Source organism: Brienomyrus brachyistius, chromosome 7 (genome assembly GCF_023856365.1).
Source record: "Brienomyrus brachyistius isolate T26 chromosome 7, BBRACH_0.4, whole genome shotgun sequence".
In the NCBI taxonomy this organism is placed as follows: domain Eukaryota; kingdom Metazoa; phylum Chordata; class Actinopteri; order Osteoglossiformes; family Mormyridae; genus Brienomyrus; species Brienomyrus brachyistius.
In genome coordinates, this window is record NC_064539.1 from 20,453,957 (window position 1) to 20,469,901 (window position 15,945).

At 45.9% G+C, this 15,945-nt stretch overlaps 1 protein-coding gene across 1 annotated transcript; it reads right to left on the reverse strand.

The window, feature by feature from the left end:
- Nucleotides 1-4,073: 4,073 nt before the first annotated feature.
- Nucleotides 4,074-7,941, reverse strand: ccn1l1 (cellular communication network factor 1, like 1). Its single transcript, XM_049020768.1, has 5 exons — nt 7,629-7,941; nt 6,654-6,867; nt 6,095-6,448; nt 5,722-5,912; nt 4,074-5,120 (listed from the first exon to the last, which is right to left on the reverse strand). Exons 1-5 carry the CDS (start codon nt 7,698-7,700, stop codon nt 4,818-4,820), a joined length of 1,134 nt encoding a protein of 377 aa, XP_048876725.1. The 5' UTR covers nt 7,701-7,941; the 3' UTR covers nt 4,074-4,817.
- Nucleotides 7,942-15,945: the final 8,004 nt, after the last annotated feature.

The following is a 15,945-nucleotide window of genomic DNA, read 5'->3' on the forward strand; positions in this document are numbered from 1 at the left end:
AGGGAAGTACGTGCAGGGATCGTCGACCTATATATAAACCATCTGCCTTGATCTCTCAAGCACATCCTATTGTGTTATTTATTTTTTATTGTATAATTTCAGAACATGGGGATTTAATCACTGAGCATATCTTCTCTAAGTACCCGAGGACAACAAAACCATTTGTTTCAAACGGAGAAATCTAACATGATTACATATTGACTTTTGGCTGCTGTGATTTCTGAAACACTCGACTAGACTTTCTTACGATGTGATTCAATCGGATTGTTTTCCTACAGAGTGATAAAATAGTGTCGCGTCCCTCTCTAGCTATAATTTTTTATGAGGGGCTGTTGCATGGCTATTTTTTAGTGTGCCCCCCAAAAAAACTATTCTTGAACCAGGTTTCAGAATCCGATACCCTCTTTATGAGAAAGGCATTGAATATGGGCACGAGGTGCCAACATGAGAGGTGAGAATGAATAATCAGATGAGTTTGAAAGAGAAAGATAAGGGGGGGGGAAGCACGAGGTGACAAACCTACGTAAGCTATTATTGTCGCTATCACCACTGGAAATACTCATACTATTGGGATATCTCATACCGTGGAAACTCACTGAGCTTGAAGTTGTTTTCCCGCTGCCTGTTCTCGATCAGGTGAGAACTGCCTCACAGCCCCCTGAAGCGGCAGATATACGTTTTCTTTTCTCCGTTGTAGTAGTTAATATTATACCAGCAGAGGGCAGCATTCTCACCACTATTTGTGTTCATTGAGGTCTCTCTAGAATATCTCACGCAGAAACGGCCGTTGGATATGCGTGTTTTCGCTGCAACTCCCTAATCAGAAGACTGATTGCATGAAGAATGCTCGCACCTGGGTTTGAGCAGCTGACCTAAAAGTTATCCCAAACATCTTCATACACACTGGCTCTTTACGGATAGGATGCCCACCCCTGGTATAGTCAGCATGCATTGCCCACCCTTAATATAGATAGCATGTATGCATGTATGTTATATATATATATATATATATATATATGCAGTATTGTCAGTACTGCCAGTTTCAAGAAACAACTCAAGACCTACATGTTCCAGGAATTCCTCTACTAGCCTGATGCCTCTTTACGTTCCCTGAATGTTCTTATTGCACTTCTCTCCCTGATTAGTCTTATTCGCTTCCCGCTTGGTTAGAAGCTGTTGTGCAGCTCCTGCTCCCATACTGCTTACACGTGTACCTGGACTTTCACTGGAGGATCAGCCGAGCTGCACTCCTGCCGATCGCCTCCCTGACAGCCGTATGTTTGTAATGTGCTGTTTGTCTGACTTGCACATCACTTTGGACTAAAGCATCTGTTAAATAAATGTAAATGCAAACATACTACTACTACTACAAACAATTGAAATAATAACAACAACAACAACAATAATAATAATAATAATAATAATAAAATTATTATAATATTCCCAGTCCCCCTGCAACCCCGATCGATGTACGTAGTATTATAAATTAAACTGAGGGATGAAGTAACTGAGGGCTAATGGAAAGAATATATCTATTAAGAAATGATGTAATAATTTTATAAAGAGTGCATTCTCTACTTCCCCGAGACGCCCCCCCATTTCCTACGCATTTCCTGTTCCTTTCCCGGGCTGGTGCCGAAACTCGCGGTTCCCTGTGAGACCGCATTGCACCCGAGACTTTCCGTCTGCTTTCTGAGCCAATGTACACTGTGCCGAGGCACTGTGAGACACCCGAGTAGCGACTTACTTAAAGCACCATGTGCGCCCCCCCTCCCCCCCCGCATCCCCACCTCTTCAATCCACGCCGCTCATCCGGAAGCCCTGTCTCACTTAAGAAGGGAGCGCTTTGCTTGTTATTCCGGGTCTCGTGATGGCATTTCAGAAATTTGCACATTCCATATTCTATCAGTCATATAGAAAAGTTAATAATACAATATTTCTATTAATAAGAGAACTTAATATAGAAAAAAATCATTCTCCACCTTTATATGAATGACTAATTTCAGGTAAATTAAGATAATCTTGACAGACCGGCTGACTTTATCCCCCCATGCACCCCCAACACTGTGCCTATTTCTTTGTATGGTAATGGCGGGGGTTCTTGATCCTTCAGTCCCCAAAAAGCTTAGGCTACGGCCACTTACATATCCATCTTTCCTAGCAGCCCCCCCCCTCCCCCGGATAATCTGGATAATCTGGTTCTGAACCCAGCGGCGAGTAATTGGTCTGAGCATAGGGCAGGGTGGGCTGAGTGATCCGTGAGGAATTTATGAGACGGCTGTGATGTTGACCATGCTGGACCCCACATGCGTCACGGCGGGAGTGAGCTGAGGCGCTGGCGGCGCAGCAGGCTGGGTATGGATTCAAGCCCCCGCCCTCCCCATTCACAAAACGCATGGGCGTGTCAGGAAGTACAGCAGAGGCTGAGGCCAGTGAGGTCGATGGTCAGCTAAGCATGAGCGATGTCATAAAAGCCAGATAAGCGTGAGTTTCTGTTACATCATCCGTGCTGTTGGAGAACAAATCATCCAGCATGCTAAATGGGCGCAGTGTCCAAGCTGATACATGAGCAAATGTGTTGGTCTTACAGCCATTGGTCTTACAGAGCAAAACATCCATGTTGTGATGGAAGAGAACTACTGCCAGGGTACAGGGTGAGGAGCCTCAAATATGCATCAAATAATACATTTTATTTTCAGAGGGGGTTTATTGGGAAGCAATTTGTCCTAATTTCTCCCGGGTTCAGGGTTCAGATCCAACCTCTTTGTGTGTGGTGTTTGCATGTCCTCTAAATGTGTGGAGTTTGCATGTTCTCTCCATGTGTCTGGAGTTTGCATGTTCTCCCCGTGTGTGTGAAGTTTGCATGTCCTCCCCGTGTGTGTGAAGTTTGCATGTCCTCCCCGTGTGTGTGAAGTTTGCATGTACTCCCTGGGTGCAGCGGTTCCCTCTCTCAGTCCAGTCACATAGGGTTAGTTGACTTTGTGTCGCTAAATGACCTTTAGCATGTTATGACATGAGTGGGTATGCAGCCTGTGATACACTGGCAGCCTGTGATGCACTGAATAATAAAGGCAGCTCTCAACTTACATGAACCCGATTTAAATAAATCAGATCTTACATAAAAAAACATCAGAGATACTTTACGTAAAAGACGTGCAAGTAAATTTACAATGTATCGTTCCAGCTATTGAATATGTGTTCTTTGGTAGATATTACTAGCATATTTTTGGGTTATGTGTTTTTTGCTATAAGGGATCCAGAATGGTATAGGAAGGTAGATCTGATTTACGTAAAATTTGATTTCTGTAAGGGATTGTCAGATGGATTAGTTACGTCAGTAGAGAACGCCGAATATAAGCCTCAGACTCACTGTGACCCAGTGTGGTTGGATGAGATGGATGCCTATTCATTACTAGAATATTTTGAAAAACACATTTAGAACATATCTGTAATAATATTTTAGAAATATTATTCCACGAGTTAAAGCAGCAATATAATACATGCGTATAGATTGTTATATTACTATTAAAAGGTCTGAAAAGAAAAGGCAGCTTGTGACTGATTAGGGGATCCTGCGAGATATACGTCAGAGTCTAGCGGTTTTACTGTGCTTCAGGGGCCCCCTAAAGAACTGTGACATCATAGGGTGTGAATCTGCTCCAGAAAAGGGAGGGAATGGACATAACAATAACTTACAGAGCCGAAGACGGCGTCTCAGTGTGATGTCTAGTTACACAAGCCTGCTGTTAGCACAGCCTTTCGAAAATGTTACTTTATCCCTCATGCTCAATGAAAACGGTCGCAACTGTAGTACAAGTATTAGAAGGTAGGTGTCTTTGGTGTGTATTTGTGTGTTTTTGGGTTTGTATAGATCACGTTTGTCCCCAAAGTGCGGAAAAGGGTTAAGGGTGTCTTGATTGAAATTAGGGTTTTCCCCATACAAATTAGTGATACGTCCACATTTAGAAAAGTACATGTGTGTGTATGTGTGTGTCTGTCTGGATGTTTTTAGCTGAAATAAATTAATCAGACTCCGAAAGGTTTGTATACATCATCTATTTCTGTCCGTTAGAAATGTTGACACAGACATGCCTAAAAATTATTTTTTGCAAAAGAATAATAATACAAAAAAAAATAAATATTTTGGGCCCCTTGAAAAATGAGGCGAACTAGAGCAACGACTGTTTCACCAAAGGTGAATACTGTACAAAACACGACAAGGTAGGAGAATTCACACAGAAACACATTTTGCTTTTCATTTCAACCAAAGCATTTGAAATTATGAGGTAAATATACAAAATATATGTACAGAGGTAAATATACAATATATATACAAGTATATTTCTACAGGTATGTGGTATAAGTTTTGTGCGATGTAGACACCCTGCCTTCCAGGAAATGGGAAGGGGAAAGTGTGGGGGGTGTGATTCAATTGCTGGAAAAGCTTGAATTTTACTGTTACTCTCAGATGGAATTCAGTTATAATTTTCTTAAATGTTATTACACAAACATAGGACAAGCACATTAACCTAAGTCCCTAAACTTTTAATACATATAATTAGCACAGACGCATCCTTTATTTTAATCACTATCTTTGTGTGCATATTTTTGAGCTTTTAGCCCAGAAATATGAGGACTGCCTGTGTCATAAAAGGCAGAAACATGGGTCATTCACACAAATGATGGGCGCCCTCTTCAGTACTGGAGGGCAGCTACACACAGAATCTTCAACCCAGGTAGGAGATGGGTCACATCCAATTCTTTCCAGGTCCTTTCCAGCCCAAGCCATTGTGGAACCTTCCAGAAGAGTGGCTGTCTTAGTGATCAAAGGTGTGAATGTCGCTGGGAAGGGTGGGGGAGGCTGAGGGGGCGGGACCAGGGCAGGCCACATCGCAGCGACACTGCTGGATCCACATGATGTCTCTCGTGAAGCCCCCACTCTTGGGGCCAGGGCAGAGGAAGTGGAGGCGTATGGTGCGGGTGACAGAGGGGATGCAGCAGCGCCCATCGTCACAGGAGCCACAGAACCGTGGCCGGTACTGCCGTGCCGTGGAGCAGCCCGCAAACGTTAGTCGGATGGGCTTCCGGGGTCTCACTGTCCGCTCACACTTCCTCCCCGCCTGTGTGAGAGCAGCAGGGTTACTTCGCAACTTTGGTTACTTCGTTACTACCTGTGTTAATTCATTAACCAGCTGCCTGCCTAGGTGATGAGTGACGTGATGCAGAGTTTGACAAGGCTTGTGTCACATGGCAGGGAGTCTCCCAGTTATCGTCTCAACCATTTTGTACTGTCAATGAAAAGTGAAAGTGAAAGTAAGGGGCACAGTGAAAGTGAGGAATGGAGTGAAAGTGAGCGACAGTGTGAAAGTGAAGTGAAGAACAGAGTGAAAGTGAAGAACAGCATGAAAGTGAAGAACAGAGTGAAAGTGAAGAACAGCATGAAAGTGAAGAACAGTGTGAAAGTGAAGAACAGCATGAAAGTGAAGAACAGTGTGAAAGTGAAGAACAGAGTGAAAGTGAAGAACAGTGTGAAAGTGAAGAACAGAATTAAAGTGAGGGATAGTGTGAAAGGGAAGAGCAGAGTGAGGGACAGTGTTTTTGTCCTTGAAGACTATGCTGTGTGCTAACTCGTAGCATAAATATAAATATTACATCTGAGTTTGAAACGAAGTTACCACATGTTTATAAAAAGACAGTTTAATGTGCTCATGAGCCTCTTACCCGGAGAGGTGGCGTGAGCTCCATATTACATGGCCGGACCTGGCAGAGACGCGTCTCTTTGATGAGTCTGCATGCCACGTTGTCATTGGTCACCCTGCTGGACACGCCCATCCCACAGGTGGCAGAGCAGGGTGACCAATCCGTGATCTGCGGGAAGCAGCCAGAGGCGAGCAGGGCATGGGATTGGGGGTCTGTGGAGAAGAGGGTGGAGAGAGCCATGAATGGGGAGGTGGGGCTACACCTACACAGACACATACACTCACAGACACTAGGGGGCAGCAGCATGTTATTAACTGTCCTGCCCCAAAGCAACCAATTAATTGAAAAATAATTTAGGCATAATATCCACCCACAGGATCCATGCCCAGCTCACTTTGCATGGGGGCTCCCACACTGAATTCCAGGGGCGAAGACGCCAGCAGCTCGTTGCTGGCGGGATCGGGGTGTGGCCTCGGTGCCGATGGGGCCCCCGGCCACGCCTCTGGGAGTTCCTCGGCGATAGCATTGTCGTCATCGCAGAGCCACTCCTCGCAGCAGCGGCCCGGGGGGCGGGCGAGACGAGGACGGGCGCAATGCCAGGTGGGCAGGGAGACGCGGTGGGGGCAGAGGGGCATGCAGCCCACCACGCCGTCCATGCAGCTGCACTGGTGCTGGCAGTTGGGCTCGAAGTCCTCGCCGTGCTGGTAGAGGCGGCCGTCAAACTCGCAGGGGCGTCCCTGCGCTTCGGCTGTGGGATTCGGGGAAAGGAGGGCGGCGTGTTTTAATCATGTTCTCACAGGATCAGACTTCATGCAGCTAGGACATGTTATATGTTTACATAGCCTGGGCTCTCAGAGGTTCTCCAAAGGGAAATTGTACACACAGCTCCAGTCCCTAAGATGAGGTCATGGGGAAGGTGACATCATCATGTGAAGGCCCCTCCCTGTTCTTACCCCGGCACAGCCCCCGCCCCGGGTCCCCCCCGGCACCCATCTGGCAGCGGAGGCCCTTGATGTGGTCGCAGGGCTGGTCGGGGCCACAGTCCTGGTTGAACTGGCGGGCACAGACTCTGCAGCAGCCGCAGGCATTCAAGACCCAGCTGACTCCGGGCGGGCAGGCGGGCGGGGCAGGGGGGCACGAGCACTGCTGTGGGCAGGTGCCGTCCACCTGGGGTGGGGGGGAGCGGGGAAGGACAGGCATCAGGGTCAGCGGTGTGCCCATAGGGGAGCCAAAACATGAAAGGTCAAAGTTCACAGTTGTATAGCTCATCATCAGCTGTCATTGGCCATATTAGTCAAATCTGATCTCATTTAGTACATTCTTATGAAGATTGCTAAGAAGTTATTATAAATAACAGCAAAGAGAGAGAGCGGACGGCCTGGTAAACTTGTCAATTGTCAAATTGAAAGAAAGAAGTAAGTTGGTCAATAGATGTTTGACGTCTCAGCCGGCACACGGCAAGTGATTCCTGCACTTACTGAAGAGAACCGCCCAACCCAGATGGGCGTGACATCATCAAGGGATGGCAGTCAAAATAATGCTTTATTTTATTGATGTTAACAAATCATACTGTCATTAAAAGGCAGGAATCTGGACTGAATTAGCAAAAATATGCATTTTGGGGTAAAATTAAATGAATGGGATGGATGGATGGAAGGAGGACCTCTGAGATAACATCCTTCCCAGAGCAGCACAGCCCATGAATCCATGGAACCTGCCCTTCTGTGAGCTACCTCATCAATCCAAGGCACATTTGGATCCACTCACAGAGCTGTGCAGGTTATTTAACAGCTTCAATTTGGATTTAATGCAGGTCTAATTGATAGCATTTCCTTTCCTTTAACATAACCGAAATTACCTGACAGACGCTACCTTTTGGACCGGAATGAGAAACAGGTATGGGTCACCAATGGCATTTCGGTACTCACCCCCAAGGCAGCGCAGAGCAGGAAGATCAAGGCGCAGAAGCCAGTCTGCCTCCAAAGCATCAGAGCAAACATCTTCGTAAAAATGCCCGGGAAAGAATGTGGAGTACTGAAATCCCAGAATGCACTCCAGCTGGTGTGTCTGACCCGTCCTTGATAGAGGAGGATGACAGCACTCGTGTGATTGGAAGCCAGGTACTCTGACCTCGTTCGTCTGTTTCGTTACTGTGGCGTCTTCTCGGCTCCTGTCGGAGTGGGGTGTCGCGGTTTCCTGCCGGCTCTCCCGTCGTCTAACACGAATCTAGCACACTTCAGCCTGACTGTGAGACTCCCAGCCAGGCCACACGCATTTATAGAGGAACCTCCTGTGGGGGGGGGAGCGAGAGAAAGAGAGAGAGACTGTGCGGCAGAGCACAAGGGAGACACAGGAGTGAGAAACACACACGCCCCGATAGCACTTCTGATGATCCGTAAAGGATGAACTCAGCTGTGGTTAATGCCGCCTCACCTATATAGGCCCCCCACCACCAGCTGAATAAACCCAAAACATCATCCTCCTTTTGTTTATCGCCCAGGACCCAATTTTCACCTGCCGCAAATTCAAGGAAGCGCAAGTTCAACCCACTTGTTTTCGCAGGAAAGAAAAACACTTCAGCGGTCGCGATTTGGAGATTTTGATTCATACTGTAGCCATTCGCATGAAAATAATAACATATTTTTCCTTTTGGTCCCAGAAAATCTCACTTCCTGAAGGGAAAAGTAACTTTTACACATGTTAGTTATGTCAGCCCAGTGAAGCCAAACTTCACTACAGGCTCATGTCTCTGAAGTACCGTAAACATTTGCTCCATCGCGGGCGTCCTTAGGCAGTCTGAGACATTGCATTCACATGACACATCTCTTCAGCGGAAGATACTTATGGACCCATCTTACATTCAAAGTGTGCACACAGGGCACTAGTTTGTAACATTTCAGTAGTAACTAACATGGCTCCCTCAACAATATTTGGAATGAGATGATACTGGGAGAAGATGTAAATGTTGCACAAGGAAAACGAGGCAGGAAAAATACCCAATGCATTGTTATGGAATGGTTGGTCTTTTTTGGCTTCCCTTGGTTTCTGGCTGATGAATGCAATCACGTGGCTAATGATGTTTCATCGATGTTAGACGGCTCAGAAATAGGGAGATGACGTGTGTCTCTTTGTGTCTCTGTGGGAACCTTCACGTAATTTATGATTCCTAACTGCAGGCCTGCAACACTGAAAATAAAAAATAATGGACATTTTAGGAAAGGGCTCCTCAAATTCTAAAAGAAATTACTGCCCCAAAGAGGCAAAACACAGAAGCTATGCCGACACTAAAACTGAGAAAATGAGCTTTTTGACTGTCCACCCATATGTGTATTAGGTGGGTAAGTGATAGCGTACCAAACCTAATGCTAATGCTAACTATGACAAACTTAACCCCTACCAAGCCCAGTTTTTGCATTTCTAGTTTTTTCATTGCTGTCACAGATTTTTATAAAATAAAACTGGTCCCCATAAGGTGAAAAAAATGGGTACTTATTACATTGCTGGGACATCTGGTCCCCACAAGGTAAGGTGTATCTGGACCACACACACACACACACACACACACACACACACACACACACTGAACACTGCTGTGTTGACTCTTACCTATCAGAGCCCAACCTGCTGCTTGAAGGAGCCCACGATGCGATAACCTGCCATATGTTCTGGGTAATTCAACGTGCAGCAAACAGAAAACTCCACGTCAGTCCCACAACACCTGTCAGGGGTGTACAGGACAGCCTCAGTGTCACACCTATAGGGCGGTGCTGATGATGGGGGGAGGGGGGGGGGTCCATACCAGAGGTTCTGCTGGAATCCTGCCAGCTGCTGTCAATCCGCTGCCCACCTGGGGAGCAGTGGACGGGATCTCACTAGTCATGTGACATATTTGGGCAGGGGCTGAGGTTTGGACACTGTTACCTCCAACCTGTAGGTTGAGCGTGTGCTTTAACAGAATGGCAATCTGTTAAATCCATTTCCAGCTCATGCGTAATAATGACCGTCTAAATGCTTCAGTATTGTTCAATATGAGTCAAAGTTTACGATTCTCGCCTCCTTCCTTTGATGAGCGGCACGCTTTGACAAATTAAATTTATTTGCATATCTGTGGTGGAATTTCGTACGGAAAAATACAGCATTCCTGGCATTTGTCTCCTTTACCAGGAACAAAATAACTTCCAAAGTGTACAAAGAGTATTGTGAAACATTGAGGGGGGCAGGAGGGGTATTTTATTGTGCATTTTTGCATGTTAATGAGCACCTTTCTGGGAAGCTGAGATGCGGCAGTTCCAGGGATCCGAGTCCCACTCTGAGAAATCCCCGAAGCCCAAATGAATCTCTCCAATCCCAGAAATGAGGCTCGCAAAAAATCGCTCTTTCTACATTTTGAAAATTCCAGCAACTGAGTGTACATCCACTGACCCCCCTGGGGATTCAGTGTACCGCATTGCTTGCACAATTAGTGTCACGGGCCAGTGCTGCGGTGTCATACAGCACCATGCCTGTCAAAAATGGTGAAGCATTTCAGCTTTCCACGCTGAGATGAAACCTGCACAGAGCACATTTGGCACTGGGGGGGGGAAACCCCCAAACCCCCTCAGGGGGGCTCAGGTAAGACTGAAATGATGAGACGCTGATATATTGTAATGTGGAAAAGTGATAATCTTCACATTAATCTTCATATTGATGTCAAACTATGATATGTCTGTCAAAGTTCATTTCAAAACCTCTTCTAGATATTTGCAGTATTTGCAGTAACTATTCAATACACCCAGTTATTAGTTGACTTGACCACTAGCACACCTGGTTTGACTAATCAGTACCTCATTGAGTTACTTAAGTTGATGAATTCAGTGAGCTGGTGGTGAAATTTAACAAATACATGGATTGGCTGAAGTGCCCTGAGCAGCTGTGTTCTTCTAACCGTCCAGTAAGACATCAGCAACCCTTAGTAGAACAGAGGGAATTCTTGTTATTTTGTATTATGTTACTCTTCATTTTCATATTTTCTAATGTTATTTTTCTTCCTGAAAAAATATACGCCTACTACTGAGATAAAAAGCTTTAAACATTTTCTTTACGGTAGGATCTCAGACTTCAGGCTCAGTCTCCATGACTTCTGAGTCAACGTGGAACACCTGGGAAATAGACCTTGGGGTCGCAAATGACGCAGCCCCATGCAACTGACGCTAACAAATACAGCGTCTCTCCGTCACTTGCAGAGCATAAGCGTGGTCAGAATGATGCTGAGAAGCTGTCTGTCGCATTCCTTACCTCTGCACCAGATCACTGTAACATTCCGCTATCCGGCCACAAAAATGCTTCCCTAAAGTGTCATCGGCTTCCATGGGTTTTAGAGTTCTTGCTAGAACTAACAAATGCATTAGTCCTATAATCATCCATTTATTCATCTTCCAAATGTTTATCCATGACAGGCCCACGGTGTAGTCCCACAACCCCACCTATCAAATTCAGGATGTAATACATTATTTTTGCCCCCCTCCCTCAAGGATGACATCAGTGAGTGCATGTACTCCGTATTGTACCTGATTAACTGCTTCAGTATTGCTTATTAATAAGAAGCTGTGTCCAAATTCAGGGGCTCCATAGTCCCGCAACCCCACCTATCAAATTCAGGATGTAATCCATCATTTCTGCCCCCCTCCCTCAAGGATGAGCAAAATCAATGAGTGCATGTACTCCATATTGTACCTGATTAACTGCTTCAGTATTACTTATTAATAAGAGGCTATGGCCATATTCAGGGGGCCCATCCTTCTACGACTGTTTTCAAAGACCGAATGCGTCACAGTGGTCCGATAAGGCTGTCCTACTTCAAAGGCTCCTTCAAATGCGGTCTAGAAATGCGTCTTTCTTTTAGCGAGTCGTAAAGGATGTGCCCAGTGAATCCTTTGCAGCCTAGCATATCAGAAGATTTATCGCGTAAAGGTAGAGTGGGCGTGTCCCGACTAGCCGGCAGGAGCAGTGATTTGTGACTTAAGGGAAAGGGCGGGGTCAGCTTGTGACGCAAACAGGAAATTTTCCGTGGGCCAGACCATCCCATGTGACTACGCTTTCTATCGGATCATCGAAGGCCGCAGCCTACAGACGCTACACCTTCATGAAGTTTTTTGTCCAAATTCAGGGGCACAGCCAATGAAACAGTCCGGCCTTCCTTTGCGGCCTCTTCCTTCTGGCCACCCGGCCTTCATCCAGCCGCTAATCACCTGGACGCAGTCGGCTGGCCCACAGGAGTGTTTAGAGCAGGGATCCATGCAATGAAATAACATTGTGCTCTCACACCTCTGCCTGTAGCTGCCTTTCTTTTAACCTCCCTGACTTCAACAGTTGGGTCACCATCATCCAAAAATATGCCTTTTTTTTTTTTACTGACCTATAAAGGGAGAAACAGAAAGAGAGGATGGGGTTCAACGTTCTTTGACTGTCCACCTGTATGTGTAGTAGGTGGGCAAATGATAGTGATAGAGCCAAAGAGCACTTTTGTATAGTCCCGCCTAACTCTTTTTTGAAAGACTTCACACCTCCTTATAACCGAAATGAAAATGAAAGTGAGGTACCCAGCTAAGATTGCCACGTATGGTGAGTAAGACTTAACGACATTGGACATTTCCAAGCAGATGGTCAACTGGCAGTCAATATGACATCAGCGAGTGGGCGGAGCCAACAGAACCAACAGATTATAGAACACGGGACAAACAGTGTTCTGATACAGCATGCCAGCAGACCCCTGAAAGACCACGCGTACGAGGCAGGTTCTCCTCCCTGTACCTCCCACCTTCATAGATATGACTTTTTACGTTAGTGCTCCTTTCAATATTTATTTCCTTTTGCATCTTTTCACCTGATTCCAAAAACCCCATATTGAATTACAGGTTCTTCCTGGTGATCGTATTTGAAGAACTAGATATATGAATTCAGATGTTTTGAAATGTGACGACTTTAAGGTTTCATTTGCTGTGCGGCTGAGTGATCGTGCCTTGACTGATGGGACAGGTGTTATTTAGAAACATGACACACACAAGTACATCAACACATGGGGAGCTGCTTATAATTCAGACTCCCCCCTGAGATATGAACAGCAGAGTCTTGCTTACAGAGCACAGACACCTGTGCATCTTGTCCAAAGGCCACAGAAAAGGGTTTTTGAGCCCAAAAACCAAGATCCAGGTGTGGCTGGGCCAACCCACCTGAGCAGACAATAGCCCCCGTTCAGAGACTCGTATGGAGGCCATGGTGGCCCCATCTCTCCGGCTTCCACCAGAGTGTCCTCCATCCACAGAACCAACCTCCACTGACCTTAGTGTGTTTAAAAAAAAAAAGCCCCATCTCTTGCTTGTTCCAGCTGCTGCCACCCCCATCCCCCAATTGATAAATTCCCCATTGTGCGACCAGGTGGGTTCAGGGTATAAATACATAATACATATGAAGTAATTTATGAATTATGTGTCTCATTACGCTAGTCAGGTGCGGCGGCCATATTGAACAGCACCAGCCTTGTAAAGGGGCAGGGAAGTTGCTGGAAGTCTTCAGGATGTGCAACAGATAAACAGATTTGCATATCCCAGCATGCCCATGGGCCATGTATACCGCCCTTGAATATGTCCTGTTAATAGTTGTTTGCATTTGTTAGTGTGAACGTTTGTGCTCCTGATTATGACCCACCGTGTGTGAGCCTCCCCGCATTTCCCTGCCATTCATGGTCTCACTGTGTTGATACTTGTGTGTGACCCTTTTAACGATTTGATATAAAGAGCAACTTTGATTGAATCCGTCGCTCCCCATCTTTATTCGCTGCCACCACAATGCCTCGTTCTGCCTGGTGCCAGAATATGTTAATAACAAACAAACAAGCAAAAACACAAAATGGGTAAAGTGATATAAAATGAGCTCAATGACACACAGTGTGTGTTCCTTTAGGTGGGTGTGTGAGTGAGCTCGCTCACTTTACCTTTCTTTGGGTTAGTGTATGTGAAAGCAGACTATCCAGCCTCCCTGGGCATAGAATAAAATATAACTCTCTAAAATTCCTGAAATTATTTCAGGGATGTGGCGCCGGGGGTGGGGGTGCTGTTTGTCCACATTGTAATATGGACAAACAAGATAAATGCACAAGCTTTGGTTTGTTTGGGTTAAACATCAGCTTGTCAGCACATGCATCCGCACACCAATCTGTTTTCAGAACCATGGTGTGAAGAGGGATATGTGGAGAGAACACAATGTGAGATATATAAGCCAAATGTTCCATGTCGGACCGGCCTTCTGCAGACCCAAGCGGCTTGGGGTGCAGGGTAGGGGGCTGGGAGAGACGGGGGGGTTGGGGGGCTGCGGCCATAGGGGATCAGCAGGATCTCCAGCTCCATCACAAGGACTGTAACGTTTACACTCCATTTCACAGAAAGCTCCTTCCCCGCATTCCTGCACGGGCCTGGAGGAGAGGGTGTGTGCAGGCTTGCACGTCAGCCCCCACGTCAGCAGGGGGCCATAGGAGGCAGAGTAGCTATGTGCTTTAAAGCCAGATGTGGGATTTCAGTCAGATCAAATAGGTTTGCGCCAGCAGTTGCTATTCCTCAATCTTTGCTTTCTCTCCTCCTCAACACCCCTGATCAGTTTGGGACTATATGTAGCCCAGTAGGTTAGGAATCTCATCCCATGTCCAGAAGGTTGTGGGGTCGATTCTTGTGGCTTCTAGAGTGATCATTTTATTGTTGGGACCTTCAAGAATGCCTTCCTAAATACTCCAGGTATCCTAAGTGTTGTCTTTCCTCAATTGTACATTGTTAAATAAGTAAATGTAAGTTTGGGTGAATTTGACTGAGGATTGAGATGGATCTGCTACTGTAGCCTGGATCCGACATTCACCAGTTATATAACCACAAATAAAAGCATGGGCTGAGCACTAATCAGAATACCTCTCATTTGCAGACAGAATGGGCTACTTATGTACCACGTGCGTGTTCCATCTGAATAAGTGAGGTGGAACAGACAGAGAGTCCATAGGATACTGCTGGTGAGAGGAAGGTGTGGCTTCCATTGTGAATACAGCCGTTCATCGCGGATGGATGGCTTTCTGCGGAAGAGCTCACATGCAGACGTCAGCAATGATGGAAGAGGTTGCTTCTCTGTTTGGTTTCTCCTTTTGATGGCGTGCTCAAACCCAGGGTCATCAGAATTAAACCTTACATTCTCAGTCCATCCATGATGGGCAAGGAGGCAGACCAGTGTTTCATAGAACCACAGCTGGGGTGGCAAGGGGGGGTGGGGGTGGTGGTTCCATGGTAACCCCCCAACCCAGCAGGACAACCTACACCCTGACAGAGACCTTAAACCTGGTATTCTTGAATTCTCAGTTGAAATGTTCAAAGTCCAAACGAACGGCACATAAAGAAGATGAACCGTTTGTCGAGGATTCACTTCATTGTATTGTTTTATTTGACACTTTTAGCGGAGCAACATGCAGTGGAGAGAAACGGGGCCAGCCAGCCCCCCCAAAGCAGTTAAGGGTCTCCTAAAGGGCTCAACAGTGACATCACTCAGGCAACCTTGGGATCTGAACCTTGGGATCTGAACCAGTCACCTAACGCACTGAGCCGCACATCATCCCTTCCATAATCTTACAATCACTTAAACAAAAAACTTATAGACTTATATAAGAAGATGAAAGAAGGAGACAAAGTAACGTGGGCGACTGATGCAGACGAAACAAATGCCAGGAAACTTCCTCTTATCGAAAATCCCAGCTAGGTAAGGCTAAGGACGCCAAGAGCGGCTGCGAGAATAACGTGAGCAACTGCGGATTGGACACAGAGTGCTTTAGGAAGGTTTTTTCTCACATTCGGAAAATTGCTAACAGAAGTGTAATCGGATTCATAGTTTACAAGTGAAACAAACCATTAAAAGACTCATACTTGAGGTTCCTTATCTCGTGTCTCCATGTGTTGCTGCATTTTCTTTTCCAAGGGGGAAGAAGACTGACCTTTGCTTCACCTTGACTACCGTTTCTCACAGTTTTATTTCCGCTTAAAAACAGCAGTCAAACAGGAGAAATGTATTAACAAATTCCCGCTCATCGTCAATGTTGAAACTGCCCCGATTTTCCTGTTCTGAATGAGCCACATATCTGAGACAGCAAAATTGATTAATGGAAGTTTCAGGAGGTCAGCGCGAGAGACAAAAAAGTAGAACTTAAATCTAGTATTTCGCTATAACCGAATAATTCACCATTTC